Source organism: Petaurus breviceps, unplaced genomic scaffold (genome assembly GCF_028583685.1).
Source record: "Petaurus breviceps papuanus isolate PSGF00001 unplaced genomic scaffold, PetGlider_PUasm1.0 523, whole genome shotgun sequence".
Classification (NCBI taxonomy): Eukaryota; Metazoa; Chordata; class Mammalia; order Diprotodontia; family Petauridae; genus Petaurus; species Petaurus breviceps.
In genome coordinates this window covers 4,128,963-4,150,673 of record NW_027186356.1, presented here as the reverse complement: position 1 = coordinate 4,150,673, position 21,711 = coordinate 4,128,963, and the positions used below count along the sequence as shown (strand labels likewise).

The following is a 21,711-nucleotide window of genomic DNA, read 5'->3' as shown; positions in this document are numbered from 1 at the left end:
ATCTGCCTCTGATACTGTGACCGTGGGCAGGTCACTTTGTATCTTGGAACCTGTTTGTTCATCTGTAAGATGAGGGTGATAATATTTATGCAGTCTATCTTGCAGGGGTTTTAGGATTAAAGTACTTTTTTAAATGTAAAGCAGTTATTTAAGATTCAAGCAATTAGTGAGGCAGAATTATTTTCAGGAGTTTGGTAATTATTATTCCCATTTACCTCAGTCGAAATGCTAAACTCAAAGCTTTGAGGCTGGGAGGGAGCTTAGAGCTCTTCTGGGCCTGGTTTTCCTGTGGTTATATGGTTAACAAGTAACAGAGCAGGGACCAGAACTTGGTGCTCCTGACTCCATTGTTCTCCTCACTACACTCTACTGTTTCTATCTGTTATTGATTTATTCATAATAAAACAATTCAAAACAGTGATTTTTCCCAGCTGATGAGATCCCCTTTTGTTCTTTAATAAAAGTACAGTGTCAGATAATCCAAGCTGAACTTGCCCATATCCTATTTATTCCAGCCATTTGGCTTGTTTTCAAGCCCCTGTTGCTTCATTACAGCCAGTTTTTCTGGTCTTTTCTGCTTTAGCTTGAGCTGAGTTTAATGTGCAGATCTCCCACATAAACCATTCTTTTCTCACTGATTCCCATCTACCATCCACAGAAGGGCTGTGAGGGTTGTGAGTACTAGGTTGAGGTCACAGAATGTCATTGGGATGTGGGTCCAGCCTTTAAGATTTCTTAGCTTTTTTTAACAGAGGCATTTATTAATTTATCTTTTTATAGGGCATCATGCTGGTCTATGACATCACCAATGAGAAATCTTTTGATAATATCCGGAACTGGATTCGGAACATTGAAGAGGTAGTTAGTTAATTCCTGATACATTTAAATTATTTGGGGGTTTTTAAATGTTTGTGAGTCAATGAATGATTCAGTTTTATCTGATTTCATATAAGCTAGGATCCTAGCCCTAGTACTTTTATTTGGTGGTCATGAAGAAATTAGCTGCATCGAGTAGTGGGAAGAGCTTGGGCCTTGAAGTAGGACGATCTAGGTTCAAATCCTAGCTTCTCCACCAGCTAGCAAGTCACTTTACCTCCTAGAGGCTTCTCATTTATACAATGAGGCTAATATTTGTGCTTTTGAAATTTTAATGAATTATAAAAATGTAAACTGCTATTCTTACCTGGTGTAGGCAGGGCTGGGAAAAACAAGGTCATAGGATACCTTTTTTGTTTTCCGAATAAAACTTTATTAGTCAAAAAAATGTGAGCTAGAATTTGGGGATTTTCTCTTAATATCCCAGAACAATAAGCCCCTTGGACAGAAATGACCTTGGAACAACATATCACCTAGCATTGATGACTAACTGGGAAGTGTTTCAGGCCTAAAGTTCAGCGAGAGGACTTCAGTCAGTCATAAAGCCACAGGAAAGTATTGTCACGTCTCTGTTGATAGAAGCCTTAAAACTGAAAATCCTTACTGATTCTTCCCTTTCCCCCCACATACTCTCTTGTTCCTTCAAGCTCATGGGATGTAGAGTTTGCTGAAACACATTGCAGCTAGACAGAGGGTAGTATGTTTACTACCTTATAGTTGAATTTCAAAAGTCTGTTCATTCAAGGTAGATGGGCCATAATGCTATGTCTGCCTCAATCAGACCGTAAACTAGACAGGTGAATGAGTGTGGTTTTTTTGTGTAAGTCTGTGAGAAGCTGACCAGAAGGGCTGTCTTTCCTGACATACAGCACATTTCCTCACATTTATAGTAAAGGCTATTCCAAGGAATAAGGGGTTCTGGCTAATGTTGTTGCTTTTATTCACACTTTAATGCTTAACCACATCCCAGTGTTGGCACGGTAGGCCAAGGACAGTTCTCTGCACCTTAGCAGACTGCTTCATGTGTTGTGGGCCAATAGAAATTCATCACCTGGACTTGTAGTGAAGAATGTGTCCAGATGGAGCTAGTCTAGTCCTCCAGCAACAGCTTGTCATCAGCCCCCATACATGCAGAGACTTTCTAACTCAGAACAAATGGCTGCTGCTGCCTTTTATTCACAGCTTCCTCTGATTCTTCAGTTAGTCTTCGTAGGGTTTTTTTGTTTTTGTTTTTTAAGAGAAGCAGACTGGGTAAGTAGAGAGAACATAGGACGTTGGGTCAGAAAACCTGAGTTAGAACCCCCGCTTTGCCATCAGCTATCACTGAGCAAGTCATTTAACCCTTCCGGGTTTTAGGATTCCTCATCTGTATAAAATGGGAATAATATTTAATATACTTCACCAGATTGGTGTAAAAATCAAATAATGTATCTGAAGTTTCTTATAATCATAAAACTCTATAACTCTCATTATAATTTCTTTTTAAAAATATTTATGGCCTAGGTTATATTCATCTCTAATGGGTTTTTGTTACTTCTGAGTAGAATTTTTTATTTTCATCACATTTTTCTAGCTTTATGTCACTAAAGTACAGGATTGGAATTGAGATTTGTATATTTATTTTATGCCTGTAACTTTGCTGAACTCACATTTGACTTCTAGTCATTTTTAAATTTATTTTTCCCAGTTTTTCTAGATGTACAATGATGTCATCTGCAAAAAGTAATTTTTAAATTTAACTCAGTTTATACCCATTATTTATCTCTTAAAGCTGCCTCCACTATATGAAATACAAAAGGTAATTGGGGCATCCTTGATTTGTTGATGGTTTTTTCAGGAGAATTAACCTAGAACCTTTCTATTTAGTGTTCTTATAAGTTGGTTCTTATAGCATGCCAGGGCCAGAAGGGAACTTGTACAAGAACACAAAATGTCGAAAAATGAAAGGATCCTTTAAGATATCATCTAGTTCAGCCCCTTCATTTTACAGACCAGAGAACAGAAAGTTAATTACCCTCTAGAGACCAGATCCTCCATGCTTATTGTAAAAAAAAAAAAGTTCCCATCATGATTAGACATTGAATTTTCTTGACTACTTTCTTAACTATCTCTTGAGGTAATGGTAGGATTTTTACTATTTTTTGAGTAATATGATAACCTACACTAGCTTTATATTCATTGAAAAGGAAAGATTAAATGTCAGAGGTTGCATAGCCAGCTAGAGAAGATCTAAGTAAGGACAAAAGAGTTGAGATCATTGACCTCAAGGAGCTTTCAGTTTGGGAGAAAATCAGTTTGGCCAGAGGGAGTGATATTTTGAAGTAAATAGGTATTTTGTTTGCCTGCATGTTACTTTGGATTTTTGCATGTGTGCTCAATAAATATTCTTGAACTGTCATTTTCCATTGTTCTCTTTGTCAGGTTTGAGAATTGAAATAAGTTTTAGCTCCTAACATCATGTCGTGTAACCCTTTTGATATCTTTGAAGCATCAATTTAGAATGGGAGTGTTTCTTCTTTATTGATAGAGAGTGGGGCTGGGGATGAGGAGGAAGCTTCAGCAAATCAAGATGGCTCAGCCCCAACCTGGGAATTAAGAGACCTGAGTTCTAGTTCTGGATTTGTCACTTTACTAGCTATATAATCTTGACCAAGTTACTCCCTTTATTAGGGCTTCATTTTCCTTATCTGTGAAATGGGGAGGGTTGGACTAGATCATCTCTAAGCACTTTCAATCTCCAAAATTATTTTCTGTCACTTTATCAATAAGTGCCAGATTCTTTTTTTGGGATTGGGGGGCGGGCGGAGACAGTAAGAGGGAAGTACCTAGTCATCGATTTCTACTCTGTAATCAGTTGTATCAACCTAGGACTGAGAATAATAATCCTACTTTCTAATTTTTGCAATATTTTTTGTATTTGCTATAATTTACTAGTTTTATTAATTCACATTTCCTTTTTTGTTCATCAATTTGGCTAATGGTTCATTGGATTGTGTTTAAATTTTTTTCTCAGAGTCAACTTTCAATTTATGGTTGTTTTACAAATTTGCTTGGGTTTTTTTTCTATCCATTTGTTTATTTCTTAGAAACATAAAATGTTAAAGCTGGGAGAGACCTTAGAGAGAACTTTCATTTCTTTTTTGATTTTAGTATAAACTTAGGAAGGAAAATATAAGCTCAGTAAGAAAAAGAAACATTTTTGACATGTAAATAATAATAAAAAGATTGTAAAGCTATAAACATCTATTTAATATTTTAAATATGTGCATATTGTGTATGTAGGGTTTTTTCCCTTTTGATTCTGCATTTCTTTGCATAATTTCATATGAGCCTTCCCCAAGTACTTTGGATTCTTCTTTAATGTAATTTCTTGTTGTGTAATATTTCTGTTGCATTCATATTCCACAATTTTGCAGGATATCTTCCAGTAAAAATAAAACCTCAAGATTTGTTCTTAGTAGTAATATTACTAGATCCAGGAGTATAAACAAAACAGTTCTGTGGAATGCTCTGTGGCTTTGCAAAAAAGACTGGCAATTCTTAGCCTCCAGCAGCAGTGTAATCATGTGCCTGTTAGTGACAACTGTCATTTATATAGGACTTTCAGGTTTGCAGAGTGTTTTATGTATGTTTCATTTATTCTCAGCACAGCTCTATGATGTAAGTGCTATTGTAGATATCTCCATTTTACAGCTGAGGAAACTGAGACGCTGAGAATTTAAGTGACTGCTCAGGGTCATTACACAACTAATAATTATCTCAAGTGGGATTTGACCCAAAGCCTTCAGACTCCCCAATCCAGCTCTCCAGCCACTCTATCACCCTTCTAATCTACAGGGTGTCTCTAAAGTCTGGACACATAGGAAATCACATTAATTATGCATATTTTCAACATTATTTTATTTAATTAGCATAAATTTTAGCCATGAAAATTTCATATGGAATAAAGGCTTTCATTAGCTATGGAACTCTTCCATATTAATGAGATTAATTTAATTAGTGAGATTTCCTGTGTGTCTTCTATGTCTTCCTGTGCCTTCATATCAAATCTTATTTATGCTAATTAAATAAAATGTTGAAAATTTCATTCATTTCATTTCTTGAAAATATGCAGTTAATAAGATTTCCTGTGTGTCCAGACTTTAAGGATACCCTGTATACAGTCCCAGTAGCACTGAATTTTACCAATTTTTATCAATCTTTTAACAACTTAATAAGTGCAAAGTGATATTTCAGAGTTGTTTAGATTTTCTTTTTTTTTTTAGTAGGATTTTTTTTTTTTTTTGCTTTTTGGAGGGCATCTAGGGTTAAGTGACTTGCCCAAGGTCTCACGGCTATTTTTTTGTGTTAAGGTCCGAGGCTGGATCTGAACCCAGGTCCTCCTGACTCCAGGGCCGGTGCTCTCTATTCACTGTGCCACCTAGCCCTCCCGTTGAAATTTTCTTGAGTTATTAAGATGTTTGAATAAATTTTAAGTTGATATTGATAATTCCGGGTGGGGGAAGGTTGTGGGACAGGGGTGGTGGTTTCCCTTGGGGAGCTACTTCTTTTTGCTTTTTGACATGTTAAGGAGAGAATCTTATTTTCATAAATTGGAATGCCAGGTTTTTATCAGACATCTTTATGGTAAAATTATTTTTTCCTGTTCTGTCTCTTTCTTCACATTCTAAACACCTTGCTCTTTGTTCTGTAAAAACATAGTAGCTGCTTAATAAATGTTTGAATATCGATATGGTCAAATCCATCTAATTTGTTTCCTATAACTTTTTCTGGTTTGTTGGATGACTAAGAATTTTCCTCCTCTTTACAATTACTATTGTAATTCCATTATACTGTTCAGTTTTCTTAATTTTTTTTTTAATATTTAGATTGTTGATCCATTCCGAAGTTCTTTTGGTATATTGATTGAGATTGTGTATTCCCAATTCTTCACATGCTGCTATCCAGTTTTCCCGGTAGTTTTGTTTTTTAAGTAAAGATCCTTCCCCAGTATTTTGTGCCCTTGGATTTGATACTATAATATTCTATGTGCTTTTGATTCTAACTCCAGATTGTTTATTCTCTTTTCATCTAATAGCATATTTTTAAAAAATAATTACCGCTCTATTGAACAATTTGCTATCTCTGACAGAGCAAGTCCCCCATCCTCATTTTTCCTGCCAGATGTCCCCTTAATATTATTGCCCACTTATTCTTCTATATACATTTTGTAATCACTATGTAATTCTAGGGAGTCACCCATTAATGAGAAACAGCATGGGATAGTGACTAGAGAGCTGGCTTTTCAGAGTCAGGATATCCTGGGTTCAAGTGCCACCTCAGATACTACCTGGCTGTGTGATTCAGTGCAGATCACTTAATCTTTTAATGCCCCAGGCAACTCAGACTATAAGTTGTTCAGCAGGTACTGAAGAAATCATAAATCCCTCAAGATTCCATTGGTATTTTTGTATTTTATTACTTCAGAAAATGTATGGTTTTGATGGTAGGGGCATTCCACTAATCACAGTCTCCACATTGGACTTAGTATATGGTCTTACAGAGATGCTGTGGCCAAAAAATTTATCACCTTTAGGGCAAACTAGTAATGAACTTCTTTGTCGGTCAGCCGGGATTTTTTGAAGCAATTACTATCTGTCAGGCACTGTGCTAAGCCCTACCTGGAGATGCAAAGAAAGGCAAAAACACTGTGCCCCTGGTTATAGCATTTCCAGATTATTACAGCTGCCTGAATCTAGAGTGCTTTGCCATTTACAGAGGAGGTAGGTAGTCCAAGTGTGATGTCCATTTTATGGATTTGAAAGTGAAGTGACTCTTCCCTGGGCAAACTGCTAAGAAGCATCAGAGTTGAGAATTGAACCCAACTATTCTTTTTCCACTTTGCTGCTCTTTTAGAGTCTGTCTACTCTAGCCTCTTTATTTTACATTGTGAGAAAATTAAACCCTGGAGAAGGACAGAGATTGCTGTTCCTAGTTGTTGTTTTCTTTACATTTTTATTTTTCTATTTCATTTTGACTTGTCAGGTGCTATTTAAAAGTTCTTTAAATAGGAAACTCATTAGCTCTTTTTTTCTTAAAGCAAGGAATCGTTCTGTTAATTCTGCTTTAACAACATTCTACAAATTTTCATGTGTTATTTTCCTAAGTATTTTGTTGTTATCTGGCTGTCTTTTTTTCTTCTTTTTTTGGAGGCAATCAGGGTTAAGTGACTTGCCCAGGGTCACATGGCTAGTAAGTATCTGAAGTCAGACTTGAACTCAGATTCTCCTGACTTCAGGGCCAGCACTTTATCCACTGTACCACCAAGCTGCCCCTTTCTGTCTCTCCTTTTTGACCAGGAATTAAGACTTTTTACATTTTCATGTGGCTGGGTACCTTTTAATTGTGTGTTTTGTTGTTCTAATTTTAATGTAGGTTAGTCAGCAAATATAGTGTATAGAATTTCTGCCTTTTTTTTCTTTCACTTGCAAAGCATATTTTTATATCCTAGGGTAGGATCTTAGAATTTAGATCTGGCTGAGGCCTTAGAAATCATTGTAGTCCAACTCCCTAACTAAGGCCCAGGGAAAGGAAATAACTACCCAAGATCACACAGCAAATTAGAGGCACAGTCTGAACCCAGGTCTCCTGACTGCCAGGCCAATATTCCTTCCACTTCCTCACCTAGCTACCTCTTAATCATGTCAGTTAACTTCACTTTATTTATTGTGTTATTCAGCTCTCTAATAATTTATTAATTCTTTGTCTACTTGATGTTATTTTCTAATATTACAGTCTCAAGTTACAATTATATTCCTTTCTGTTTCTCTGTCCAAAGTGCACAGTCTTACATTACTTTTTTGTTGTTGTTGCTGTGTCATCTGAGCCAGAGAGATTCAATATTACTAGGTTTTCAGTGTTTGATATTACATAGCATCCTTGTATGTTTTAGTGATTTTTGCTCTGTAGTCTACTTTATCTGTTATTCACCCCTGCCTTTATTGTTAATTCTAAGGACCCTTAAAGATTAAAGTATAAACCTCTCATTTTCCGATAAGGAAACTGAGTCCTTGAGAAAGATAGTGATTTGACCATGTCACCCAGCAAATGAGTGGGTGAGCCAGAACTAAAACCCAGTTCTTCTAAATCTAAGTCCATTGCTCTCATAAGCAACAAATTCAGGTTAAAGACAAAATTCAACTAACAGTGACTGTCCCTGCCCATTATTTTAATAGGGCAATTCCGTCTGTTTACTGTCAAGTTAGATTTCTACTCACCCTATAAGTTTATCTTTATTGTTCTGTGCTTTTTCTTCTCTTTGCATAGTTTCTGTAGTGTATTTTAAACTGTTTGTTTCCCATAAATCAGATCAAAACAATTTTTGCTCACTTTCTAATGTTTTTAACTTCAATGATAATTGCATGTATTTTATTTCTGACCATTGCTTTTTATTTCTTAACTTGAAAAAACTTTGAGATTTGTAAATAGGGATAATATGGCATTTAGCTTTGGAAGCTAACCCTCACCAATCCCTATATCTAAAGTCAGCTTGCAATTCTCTGATTCTAAAAATGGGCTTAAAATAAGGTCCTCTGTGTCTTCTGGCTTGGTACTATATTAGTGGGGTAACTCTTATTTCTCTTTTGTTCTTTCTGGGTTCCTCCCTTTCCCCTACTCTGGCCCCTGTCCTGTTCTTCTCGAAGGTCTTTGGGTCATGTCCCAAGTCATTTCTTATCCTCAAATTTCTAAATGTTCTCTCCTTTCTTCTTGGCAGCTTGGAAAATGCCATCTTTGTCTCTTAAAGTTTGCAAACTTGCCAGGTAAGTGTCTGGAGGGCTGTCTTTAAGGATGATTCATGGAAGAGACTCTGTGACCCTCTTCATGTTCAGGCTGAGGCCATCCATAAGTTTTGGAAATTTTTCTTTAATCATTTCCCACAGTGTGGTTTTTGTAGTACTGGCCTTTTCCATTTTGTTTTTTTTTTCTTTCCTTTTTAAAAATTAAATTTAACCACCATCAACAAACATAAATATGCAAATAAGAACCAAACAAAAAATTATACTTAAAACAATAAACCTCCAGTATTTGTAGTTTGGTTGTTTTTTTTAATTTAAGTAAATTAATTTTAAGAAAGTAATAACAAATCATCTTTGTTACTTTGGCCCCCTTTGAACTTTTCTGTTTACTTTTTTTCCAGATTTTATTACTGCTTTTATGTATATAGTTACAGCTAATGTATACATTCTTTTGGTCGCGCTTTCTTCACTCTTATCTTCCCCTATTTATTTGTGTCCTGTCTCTTGGTGCTCTTATTGAATCATTATGAAGCTCCTTGATCTATTTTCTAGGTTTTTGAATTTCTCTTATGAAATCTGTTCGTATGTCCTGGCTTTGACCCAGTTTTACAGCCACCTCGTGGCTTTCAGTATCACTGCTTAGGCTCTGCTGCCTCAGTTCTCCTCCTCACATTCTTCGTTCCTGTTTTAGTATCTCTAGAAACTGCCAGCTCATAGCCTTTTTATTGTAGCTTTTACTTTTTAAGTTCACTTAACCTCTTCATCCTTCTTTCACTTTACTCCCCTTTATATGTTCTACATTCCATTCAAAATGGACTCCTTGCTTTTCCTGATCTCTTCCTTCAAGGTCCAGCTTCTTCCCTGAAGCTTTACTTGAATTCTGCCACCTCAACAAAAATAATCTCCCTCAAATTTTCTCAGCACTTTTTTTGGTTCTCTCCATCATTTTTTTGTGTTCATGTTGTAAGCTCTTGAGAACAGAAGCTATTGTTTTTCTTCCTATATCCCTAGCACTCTGGCAAACACAAAAATGCTTAATAAATGCTTTTTGAGTAGAATTGAATCTTCTATGTAATCATGGACAAATAATTTGATCTCCCTGAGCCTCAGTTTCATCATCTGTAAAATGAGGTTGTGCTAAGGTGATTTCTGAGAGTCTTTCCATCACTCCTTTGGAAGTTGCTAACATAAATTCTCTGTACTTGTTTTTATCATTGAGTTTGAAACCAACATCAGAACTCCTGGATTCAAATCCTAGCTCTGCCTCTTAGTGATAGTTTGACTTTGGACAAGTAACTTCAGTTTCCTCATTTAGATAATAATTCCTACCTCAATCTTACCACGTTGCCAGAATAAAATTAAATAATATATGTGAAAACATTTTTTTTAAGTTGTAAGTTGCTCTACAGATTCATTATTTAGGTGGTGGAGTGTCTGCTTCCTGCACCTCTCTCTTCTTCTTTCTTGGTGCCATAGATGGAGGCTACTGTTGTGTTTGCAGCAGACAGAAATGCTGTGTCTCCTTTCACCACCTTCTCGATCCATTTCATTGTTATATATGTCTTCCATGAATCCACGTCCTGCACCAGCCCTCAAAACAATGAGAATATACTCAGCACAAACTAAACTGAATTTATCTTTGCTGAGATACATTTGAAGATCTTTATCCAAACCATCACTGTGCTGATGAAGCAATGTTGGCTGAAATTTACAGTTGATAGAATGTTGAATTAAATAGCCTTTCATTCATATGGGTCTGGGGCCTTCATATTAGCCAGTAGCTTTCTCTTTTTTTTCATCCCTTTTATTCAAATCAAGAGTAAAATTAATTTTAATAGAGTTCTTTTACCTCATGCATACCTTTTATCAGACTTGGTGATAAGCATCTGACACATGTTCATGGTTAGAGTCTACAAATATATTTTATACAATCGAGTACATGAAGAGAATTTCGTTCCTTCCCAGCCAGTTGTGCTTTTGGAGCACTATTGAGTTAGAAAAAAATGGTTTTGTTTGTGCAAAAAACTTTTTTAATTTAACTAAAATTATCCATTTTATATCCTGTAATGCTCTCTATCTCTTTTTTGGTAATAAATTCTTCTGTTATCCATAGATCTGACAGGTATACTATGCCATGCTCCCCAATTTGCTTCTGGTATCTCCCTTTATAAAGAGTTAGAATTCTTGAAAAAAGTTGGCTGAAGATTAACTGGTATTCACGTGATTCTGTTGGCTCTTCTCCTTTAGCATGCCTCTGCAGATGTGGAAAAGATGATACTTGGAAACAAATGTGATGTGAATGAAAGAAGACAAGTTTCCAAAGAACGAGGGGAAAAGGTAGAGATGAAGTTTTGTTCTGTCATGTTTAAAATAATGACTTCTGTAGAGTTATATTGACTTTTTATAAATGTGTTTTAAAAGATAGTTTTCTTTTCCACCTTCTAAAAATGAAAAATTATCATTTTCTAGTGACTTCAGTCACAAATTTGCAAGATTGCTTTATCCAAATGCATGTGTGTGTGTGCGTGTGTGTATGTGTGTACATGTGTACAAGAACATGTCTTTAGAGTGGTCATGTACGAGGAGCACCAGACTTAAGCTCAAACCCTGTCTCTCCTTTTAGTAGCTACGGAAAGATGGAAAAACTTCCTCCTTTGGAAAAGGGAAATAAAAAGGAAAATAACAATAGTAATAATAGTACTTATTTGGCACTTTACATGTGGTTCATACCTGCCCTACCTAACTCACTAGAGCCCCGAATGAGAGAGTGAAAGTAAAAAAACACCTATGCACTGCCAGAGGTAGGATATTCATTGTTATTAACTGCAAATAAAAGTAAAAATGCAAACCTTTACCTCACTTTCAAAACAGAAATCCTTTCCTTTTTCCTTATTTTGTATAATATTTTCAAATGATTCCCAAATATCCCATCAGTTTACTTTTTATTGACCTTCACAATTATCATCATTTGGTTCCTGAAGATTTTAGGACTTTTTGAACAATTTGCCTAGCTATGCCAACCTGGATATAAAGAATGTTATCTTTCTCCATTACATGATATGTAATTCTTTCCCATCTCCTACCACAAGTACTCCATGGACCTACCAGATATGTTTGAAGCCATTCTTTGTCCTACATGTATGTAGTAGGCACTAATAAATATTTTTTAAACTTGATTTCTGCATGAGTAATCAAGACTTACCTAGGCAGGCCAGAGCAACCTCAGAAAGCCAGTTTGATATACTATACAAACAATCAGTAATCAGTAAGCCATTTATTTATTAAATGCCCACTATGTGCCAGGCAATGAGCTAGAGAAACAAATATTATAAATGAAGCAGTATCAGGAAAAGCTTCATGTAGAAAATTGTGTTTGAGCTGCATCTTGAGGTAGAGGGAATGCCTTCTAGCCATGGAGAATAGTTAGTACAGAGGCACTGAGATGGGATATACATAATTGAATGAAAATCAGAGAAGACCAGTTTGGCTAATACAAAGAGGAGAGGGTGGAATGGAAGTAATGAACTATGAGGCTGGAAAGGTAAGATGGGAAAAACTATGATGGACTTTAAAAGCTAAACAAAGGAGTTTACAGTTGATTTTTTTTTTCTTTCTGGAGGGCAATTGGGGTTAAGTGACTTGTACAAAGTCACATGGCTAGTAAGTGTGTCAAGTGTCTGAGGCCGAATTTGAACTCAGGTCCTTCTGACTCCAGGGCTGGTGCTCTATTCACTGTGCCATCTAGCTGCCCCTACAGTTGATTCTGTAATGCCACTGGAGTTTATTGAGTAGGGAAGTATTCTGGGCTGGGTGTGACTCAGGCCAGCCCATGATGGTCTGTGTTCAGTGTTGGGATGATGAAATGACACACTTCATTGGTCCTTAACAAAAGAAAATTTACTTAATTTTAGCAGTGAAAAATATTCAACAGGAATATGTATTGAGGACACTATTAGCTGAACAAAATTCTGCTGCCTCTTAGTTGCCCATGATTGTCCATCAGACAGCACTTTAACTCCTTGTGGCTAGTTTGTATTTAGGTGATTGTAGCAGCAAGCACCCCAAGCGTCCCCAGGGTTTGCTGCCAACACAGGTTCTTGGGATCTGCTTTGATAAAGGAAAGCAACTCAAAATGGGTTAACAAGCTTACTTTAATCAGTCAAACATATATCGTTTACCTAGTTCAGGGGAAAGAGGTCAGCACCCCGAACTTCAGAATATACAGACAGAATTATCAAGACAGAAACAGATCAAGTAGACAGATTTCCAAACTGTCCAACCATTACATCCATACCCAGTCAACATCTGGGTTTTTCAAAGTGGGGGGGGGGGTGCTCCGGACAACGGCTTCCCAGAATCCATATCAAATCACAGAACACTTCTCAAAGTGAGCCCCCAAAACAAAGCCTCAAATCAGGGTTTATATACCCTTCTCTTGGCTCAGAGAATGTAACAACCTTATTGACTCACTGGCCAATCAAGAAGTATCTACTGAAAAGCCTCCCACCCCAGGCTCCAGGTGCACTTTAGCCTAGGGGCAGGAAGATCTTACAAATTTACATTCCCATTACAGTGATCAGGAAGCTGTATCAGTAGCCTGTGATGGTCTTCCAATGAAGTCTTAAGGATGGTTTCCATACTTTTTAAGGAAAATTAGCCTTTCTCATGGTGGGGGGAATTGTTACGGTAATGCTCCCACCATAGGAGGTGGAATAATGTGTCAGTACTGCCCAAGGAAAATCACTTTAGCAGCAGTTTGGATAATGGACTGAATTAGGGAGAGACTTGATGAAGACAAGCCAATTATAGGAAGCCATTGCAATAATCTGGTGAGAGATGATGAGATCATGAACTAAGGTGGTAGCTGTTTGAGTAGGAAAAGGAAGTCAGATGTAAGAGATGTTATGGAAGTAGAAATAGCAAGGTATGGCAACTAATTGGATAGTGTATGGTGAAAGACAGTAAGGAGTCCAGGATAATGCCAGCATTATGAACCTAAGACACTGTAAGAATAGTGGTGCCTTCAACAGAAATAGAGAAAGTGGAGAGAGGAATATGGATTTGGGGAAAGAGATAATGGGATTTGTTTGGGATATATGGACTTGGACATGTCTTTAGGACATCCACACTGAAATGTCAATAGGCAGTTGGTAATGTGGAATTAAAGTTATGGGGAGAGACTGTAGGTCTGTGAAACATCTGCATCGAGATGATAATAAGCCCAAGGGAGCTGTTCAGGTCACCTAGAGAATGTGTAGAGAGAGAAGAGTAAGGGGCTTAACACAGAGCTTTGAGGAACACTGACATTTAGTGGACATAATATGGAAACTGAGAAATGGTTAGGAAAAGAACAAGGAGAGAGTATCATTACAAAAATCCAGAAGCTTTGAGAAATGGTATTGGGGAGGGAGGTAGTCATTGGTATCAAACGCAGCAGGGAGGTGAAAAAAAATGAGGACTTAAAAAAAAGTCAGATTTGGCAACTAAAAAATCATTGGTGACTTTGGAACAAGAAGTTTCAGTTGAGTGCTAAGGTAAGAATTCATATCGTTGAGGGTTTAGAATCAAGTGAGAGAAGAGGAAGGGGAGACAGTAAAGGTAGACAGCCTTTTCCTGAGACAGCTTTCTGAGGAAAGGAAGAGAGGGGGGATAATAATTTGACATAGGGTAAGACCTAATGAAAGTTTTTAAGGATGAGAAAAATTTGGGGATGTTTGAAGGCAAAGGGGAAGAAAACAGAAGATATTAAGTATTGGTTTTTATCCTTCATTCTCCAAGAGGACCAAAATGACATCAATATGTTGGGGTCAGGGTACAGTGCGTCTGACTGTGACTGATCAACCAGCACAAACTTGGAAGGCTCTACTGCCAATTGGGCATACCTGTTGAATATTAGAGAGTAGGAGGAGATTAAAGTTGTAATCTACTGAAGGAAATGGGAGGGGATGGGGTCAAGTGCACATGCAGAGTTACAGGCCTTCCTAGGAGAAAGTCCACCTCCTTGTCAGAGACTGTTGGGGTGGGTAGGGATGACAGAAAAGGAGAAAATATGTAAATAGCCTCAATTTTCTTAGTAAAGTAAGTGTCTCAGTCAGGAGAGAAAGGGGCCTTTCTAAGGGGGGGGGGATTGAAAAGAGAAGGTTTGGGAAAGTGTAGGATGGTTTTCATTTGTTTTAAACTTAAAATGGGAATCTTAAAAAGCAATAGAGTTCTCCTTCCTCCCTCCCAACCCACCCCACTTCCCCCAGAAAAGGAAGACTAGAAAGAATCACAAACATAACTTTGAAAGTTACATGTTGGATTTATTATGTACTTGAAAAGCAAATTCTTCCTAATAGAGATTCACAGTTTCATATGGAGTCCTCTCATCTTCTTCAGTATCTGTAGAAATGCTCATTTTATTCTGTATTTGAAGTTTAGAATAAAAAAAGAAATGCAGAAGCTTTTTGGGGGGAACAATCCAAGGAATCAGACTAAAGGATTACCTCGCTGCATGGAGGGCCCAGATAAAGTTGAATAACATCATGGGAATTTACAATGTATCCAGTCAGCATGGTTGTGTGACATCCTCCAGCTCTCTTTGGCAGCACATGAATGGGATCAGAGGAGGCAGGTGGTGGAATGATCTCGGGCTGAAGTTTGTCAAGAGATAAAAGACAGTAGGGCAAGGGATTCAAGGGTTTGAAGGGTTGGACTAGAGGAGGAAGTGAAGTCACAGCAGAGGTCAGGGCCTGAGAAAACACTGATGGCAGCTGTCAGTGTGAGCAGAGAACAGCTTTACAAGGGTAAGACCAGGGGGAGGTAGATGACCAGGAAAATGCGCAGGTTTTTTCATTTAGAAAATGGAGCCCTATTGTTACTCTTTTCCCCAAGAACTACCTTTGACTGCCCGCTTATAAAATCTTGAACATATTTGTGTTCTTGCAACAAGTGAATTAGTTTTGTCGTTGCCCTGGGTTGCTGCATTAGGAGGTAAATAACATAACCTAAGAGGAGACAGCTACATGGCTCAGTAGAAAAAGTGCTGGGCCTAGAGTCAGGAAGACCTGAGTTCAAATGTGGCCTCAGACAACCAACCAGTTTTGTGACCCTGGACAGGTCACTTAACTTCTGTTTGCCTTGGCAGCAGCTAGATGGCTCAATGGATAGTGTTGGACCTGGAGTCAGGAAGACCTGACTTTAAATCTGGCCTCAGACACTGCCTAGCTATGTGACCATAGGCAAGTCACTTTGCCTTAATCCACTGGGGAAGGAAATGGCAAACTACTCCATTGTCTTTGCCAGGAAAACCCCATGGCCAACATTGGTGTGCTGTGGTCCATAGGTACATGACTGAATAGCAGCAACTACCTAACATCTGGAAGGATGCTCCCTAAAGCTTTTAGGTGCACCATAGAAAATGACCTAGGGAGGATATTGAATGGCTAGTCTAATGGCCTTTCAAATCTTTAGTACTTGAATGCATCACTGTGAGTTCTCATTCCAAAGGCACAGGTCAGAGCCCATCCTTGCTTCCTTATTCTCTACAGTTCTTGTCCATGACCTTCCATCCATAAATCTGCCAAAGTGATTCACAAAGCATACTCCTAAGTCTCCTGATGGTTTGCAGGTATCATTGTAGCATAAGGTATCTCTATTTGGTATCTCCGTTCTACTTGCCCAGCCCTTTAGACAAGGGGAGATTATATAACTCTTTAATATCTTCACCAGTTCTTGCTTACAGTTCTTCATTGGCAATACGTTTTGGCCTGTGCAGTCTACCATGGAGCCCACCAGGACCTTCCCCTCCCTAATCCACCCACAGTAGCCCAGATCCCAATGGGTTCCTGGAGTTCCAGTAGGAATGAGCCAAAGACAGTTACTACTAGCACAGGACATCTCCTCTCAGATGAATGATGATCCCTTCTATCCCTGCTCCTACTGGAATTATCTACTGAATCCCAACAGGGTCATCACATAAAGTTATCTGTTGTGCCTTTCAAGTAATCTGATTTTAACATGCGTGAAAGACATCTTGTTAGAGAGCCTTAAAGATACAATTTCTTCTAAATGAAACATTTTTTTCTTACTTGTCAAATATTAAGCCCAGTGGTGTCCTGTATTCTACGTTTTGTTATTTGGATGATCATAAAGATATAGTCTATTGTAGAATATCACAAATTTCATCTCATATTTTCATCAAGAATTACTTCAATAGGGGCGGCCAGGTGGCGCAGTGAGTAAGAGCGCCAGAATCGGGAGACCCAGGATCGGTTCTGGCCTCAGATACTTAACACCCAAACAAAATAACTGGCCATGTAACCTTGAGCAAATTACTTAACCCCAATTGCTTATTAAAAAAAAAAGAATGACTTCAATACGTGTATAAATTATTCTTACTAAGCTTTTGTAAAAATGTGAAAGTAGATATATGAATGGTAGTTGTCAATGTCTTCTTGGTGACCCTTTTTGATGGTAATAATACATGTGGGGGGAGAGGGGAAGATTTCCCATAGTTTCCACTTTCAGAGAACTTGAGATTAGATCCTTCAAAATTTATCACCTGAATGGACTGCAGTTAAGGGTCCAAATATGCTGTCTCTACCAATAGAGAAAATTGTTGATCTTTTTCATTTTTTATCAGTTATATTGTCCACCCAGATTCATCCTTAAATACTTTGGGGGGGAAAAAGTATGCTAAGTTTTCTGCAAACTTGTTTTAGCCTCTAATACTTCACTGTTGGTTTCTACATTTTTTTTTTCCTAATCTCCTACTATCTTCCATAAGATTTTGCAGAAGAGTTTATATTTTCTAAAACAGCATTGCCTTTGGCTGCCACAACTCTCTGCTTGACAAGGAGATCAGATGTTCAAAGGACTTTCTAGCCTCTTTTGGTTTTGCTTTACATTGGCTAAACTTCCTTAGCAAATGAGGACAGTCCATGTCTTGTCCTTTATTCATGTCCCATTTTTCAGTGTCAGTGGTTTGTTTACATCAGTTAGGTTGGATCTGTTTTGATAGAATGCTGTAACTTCTTTGATTTCAGATTCTTCTGATTTGATATTGATTTTGATCTTTGATCAAATAAGTCATGGCCTGGAAGTACACACATTTAGAGATCACATTGATAATGTTTTTTCCTAAGATATAGTTGATTTGGGGGGGGGGGGGGGGGAGGGAGGGTGGTATTATTTGGTGCTTGCCCTATCCAGCCCTGTCCTTATTTTCTTGAAGAAAGTATTCAAAATGTTTAGGTTTGCAGCTTCTGTGTAATCTACAAACCTTTGGCCTCTTTCATTACTTGATCCTGAACCAAATTATCTAACCTTTTTCACCATCCTATGAATTATCATCATTCAGTTTAGAGTAATAATCAAACAGCAGAGCAGCTAGGTGGCGCCATAGTGGATAGAGCGCCAGGCCTGAACTCAGGAGTTCAAATCTGGACTTAGACACATATTACCTGCGTGATCCTAGGCAAGTCACTTAACCCTCTTTGTCTCATTTTCGTCATCTGTAAAATTGAGCAGTATCTTTGCCAAGAAAACCCCAAAATGGTGTCACACAGCAGGACACAACTGAAAATGACTAAACAACACATGCTAGATCCTGGAGATACAAAGACAAAGCAGTGAACCAGTCTTTGTTGTCCAGGGGCTTTAATTTTATATGGAGAGACTACATCTGTGTTCATATGCATGGGTGTATGTCTGATTGAAAAAACAAATGTCAAGTAGTTAAATATGAAATAGTTTGAAGGAGGTAAAGCACAAGCAGTTGGGAGCAGGAAAAGCCTTCACTCTTTTAGAAGGTGGTTGGTGCTTGAGCTGCTCTGAGGCAAGGTGAGGTTGGCCAGTGTGGAGGCACAGAGACAGAAAATGGAGGGCAAGCTAATCACGTGTCACATGAAATAGTTCTTGTTGCCCTTGGATTCACAATAAAACCAATTCTATAAATACCTTTTCATGCCACATCTCTTAGCAGAACCTCTGAACCATCCTTCCCTGTAGCTACAACTTCTCGTATCTTCTGGTTTCATTTTTAGTGATAATGTTAATATTGATGTTACTAATCCAGCTCCTCTAGTAGCATGTCAGCTCATTGCTCGTTGGGCAACGAGCTCACATTGAAAGAACTTAGAAACAATTATTTATATATGGTCTAAATTAATCTATGGATCCTTAGCACTGTCCTCCAGCATTCCTTTTATTTCCTATTCCACCACCACTGCTGCACAGAATCAGAAGGGAACCATATGGGAAAGATTGAAGACCATCTCTTTTTTTCTTTGATAACCATGATCATAGAACTTATCACCTAGTGGCTAGCTTTCTGGTGATGAGCCTCTTTGTACTTAGCTTGGCTGGTTTGGGGGCAGTAGACATGGTCTATTTCCAGACCGTGCTCAGTCACATAGTACTCTATCTGGCTGGCTCTTAGTAGTTGTCTGTGTTTAACAAGGTGGTAAATGAGTGGCCACACTTGATCTAGCTAGAACACACTTAATGTCTTTTGATCCCCAGCCATTATCTTAAACTGTGGTCCAGAAGTTTTAATCCTGTTCTCAGATAGCATCTTTTTAACTGATCATTTACCAAATAGTCTTTTCTCTTTTGAAGCCCTTTCCTTGGTCAGGAGTGATGAAGAAAAAAATCTGCCCAAGTTGCAGCCCCTCCATTCCATTTGTTGAATTTTACACTGACTGTATCTAGTTTCTAATATCATAGGATATTTCTTTGAGCGTTGAGAGACAGCCAGATCTGGAGTCACACAACCTGAATTTGAATCCTATCTCTGTTATATACCTCCAAGAGCTTCAGTTTTGTCTTCTGTAAAATAAGGATTGTTGTAATACCTCAAGTTGAAGTATTGAATAATACCTGTATCCACCTATTTTATGAAGTTACAAGAAAGACAGTATCAACCTTAAAGCATTAATAGAAATATAAGTTAATGCTTACTAACCTGTCTCGTGTTCTGTGGTTTTCTTCTAGCTAGCACTTGATTATGGAATTAAATTCATGGAGACGAGCGCAAAGGCCAATATCAATGTAGAGAATGTGAGTATGTAACATAGTCATACATTATATTAATCTACCCACCACAGTTTGTTCCATTTTATCCACACACCCAAATTGGAGCTAAAGTCCCTTTGATCACTTATGATCATAGCTTTTTAAATGACTGCCAGACATTCCTAGGGATGTATTTCTAGGGGGTTCTATTAAATGGATATGTTCAAGAATTAGATTCAGATTGTGTAATGCCCAATTCCTGTACCTGATCTGTCACCCCACCCCCAATATCCCTATCCTCTCCCCCCTTTTTTGCTACTATTGTAGGTTGACCCTGAGCTTGCCAAGAAATTTAACTTACGCTAGGGATTTGGCTAAAATCTGTTTCCTGTTCTATCAACTGAAGAGAGTATTTGCCAAAGTCTAGTTTTGTTGTCTGCCTGTTGTTCCCTGACAGTCAGTGTACTAGTTAATTGATTTAAGAGGCAGTTCTCTTAATTCTAAGACACAAATTGAGTTAAAGGATTAAATTGATCTAGCCATAGTTAAATCCTTCGAGTTCTGTCTTATCTCCATGGGTGTATCTGCCTCCTTAGACCAGAAGGAAGTATATAAAAGCTCCTTGCTCCAACCACTAATTGTACCACTTTTTGGTAGAGATCTGCCCTATGTTTCCACAGGATAGTGAATACTCTATACTTTGACTGATGAGGCAATTCGGGTATACTGGAAAAAATCCCTGAATTTGACCTTAGGAGACTTGGTTTCATTTCTGCCCTCTGGCACTTTGATCAGCAAACATATTAAGTGCCTGCTTTGTGCTGAGTAGTCTGCTAGGGGCTGGGTTACAAATACAAAAACAAAAGTCCCTGATCTCAAAGAGCTTACATTCTCTTAGGAGAGAAAACACATATTTAAGAATATTCAGAATAAACTTAGCTTAGTAACTGTCTGATCTTAAGTAGCCAGCTAACTTCCCTTTAGCCTCATTTCTTTATCTGTAAAATAGGGATAATAACTCCTTTTACCAAACTTAAGGTTGTTTGCAAGATCAAATTCAATGACGTATGTTGTTGTCACCCTTAAATAATAATACAGCTATAAAATTGTGGTGGCTACAAATGACATTGAACTGCTTCCCATCTTTATCTAGGCCAGGTGTAGTTTTGAGTGTCCTTCCATTCTGATAGCCCTGAGAAATTCATGTTTTCTAAAGCCAGTTCTTTAGTCAATGGAAAAGTGAGCTAAACAACGATGCAAAGTGGCAGAGATAGTCAGTAAACAAATATTCACTTGGGGCCTACTGCCTCTAAGGGTCTATATGTAGCCGCTGTCAGGGAAAAAGAAAAGCATAACTCAGTTGCTACTGTCGAGGAGTCAGCAGTCTACTAGACAATAGTAATAACAAACCACCAGCGAGAGGTGCAGAGGAAGGAGAGATGTCTTGGAACTGTAGTAGGCAGGAAAAGGCTTTCCTGGAGGAAGAGGAGGAGAAGGTGAAATTTCATTAGGCCTTCCTCAAATGATGGAATTTGAATAGAAGTAGGGAGAACCAGGGTTGGAGAGTGAATGGCATGGATGAAGGCACAGATGTAGAAAATAAATGCAACTGATTATCTACCATTTAAGACATTCTGTTTGATGTCGAAGATAAAAAATATTATAGTTCATGTTATGCACTTAATGAAGAGACCATTTTGGCAGAGCACGAAGTACCTTATAGAAAGTGTTAGGAGTTATGACCAAAGAGTTAGTTTGGACTCAAATTGTGGTGGAGCTTGAATGCCAGACCAGAGTTTGGACCTGTTCCTCTAAGGAGATTGGAGGTTGGAAAGAAATAGATTGGGGTTTTTGTTTGTTTGTTTGTTTTTTGAGGGTGAAGGTAGGGCAATTGGGGTTAAGTGACTTGCCCAAGGTCACACGGCTAGGGGGGGTGTGTGTTAAAGTATCTGAGGCCAAATTTGAACTCAGGTCCTCCTGACTCCAGGGCCAGTGCTCTATTCACTGTGCCAGCTAGCCGCCCCAGAAATAGATTGTAGAATGTAAATATACATGCCTAAACTAT

At 38.0% G+C, this 21,711-nt stretch overlaps 1 protein-coding gene across 1 annotated transcript in view; it reads left to right on the top strand.

Moving 5' to 3' along the window:
- Positions 1-21,711, top strand: part of RAB8A (RAB8A, member RAS oncogene family) — a 30,767-nt gene that overhangs the window by 6,228 nt on the left and 2,828 nt on the right. The window contains 3 exon segments of the mRNA XM_069102125.1: positions 781-858; positions 10,899-10,988; positions 19,626-19,691. Of these exon segments, the coding sequence (XP_068958226.1) occupies positions 781-858; positions 10,899-10,988; positions 19,626-19,691 (234 nt within the window).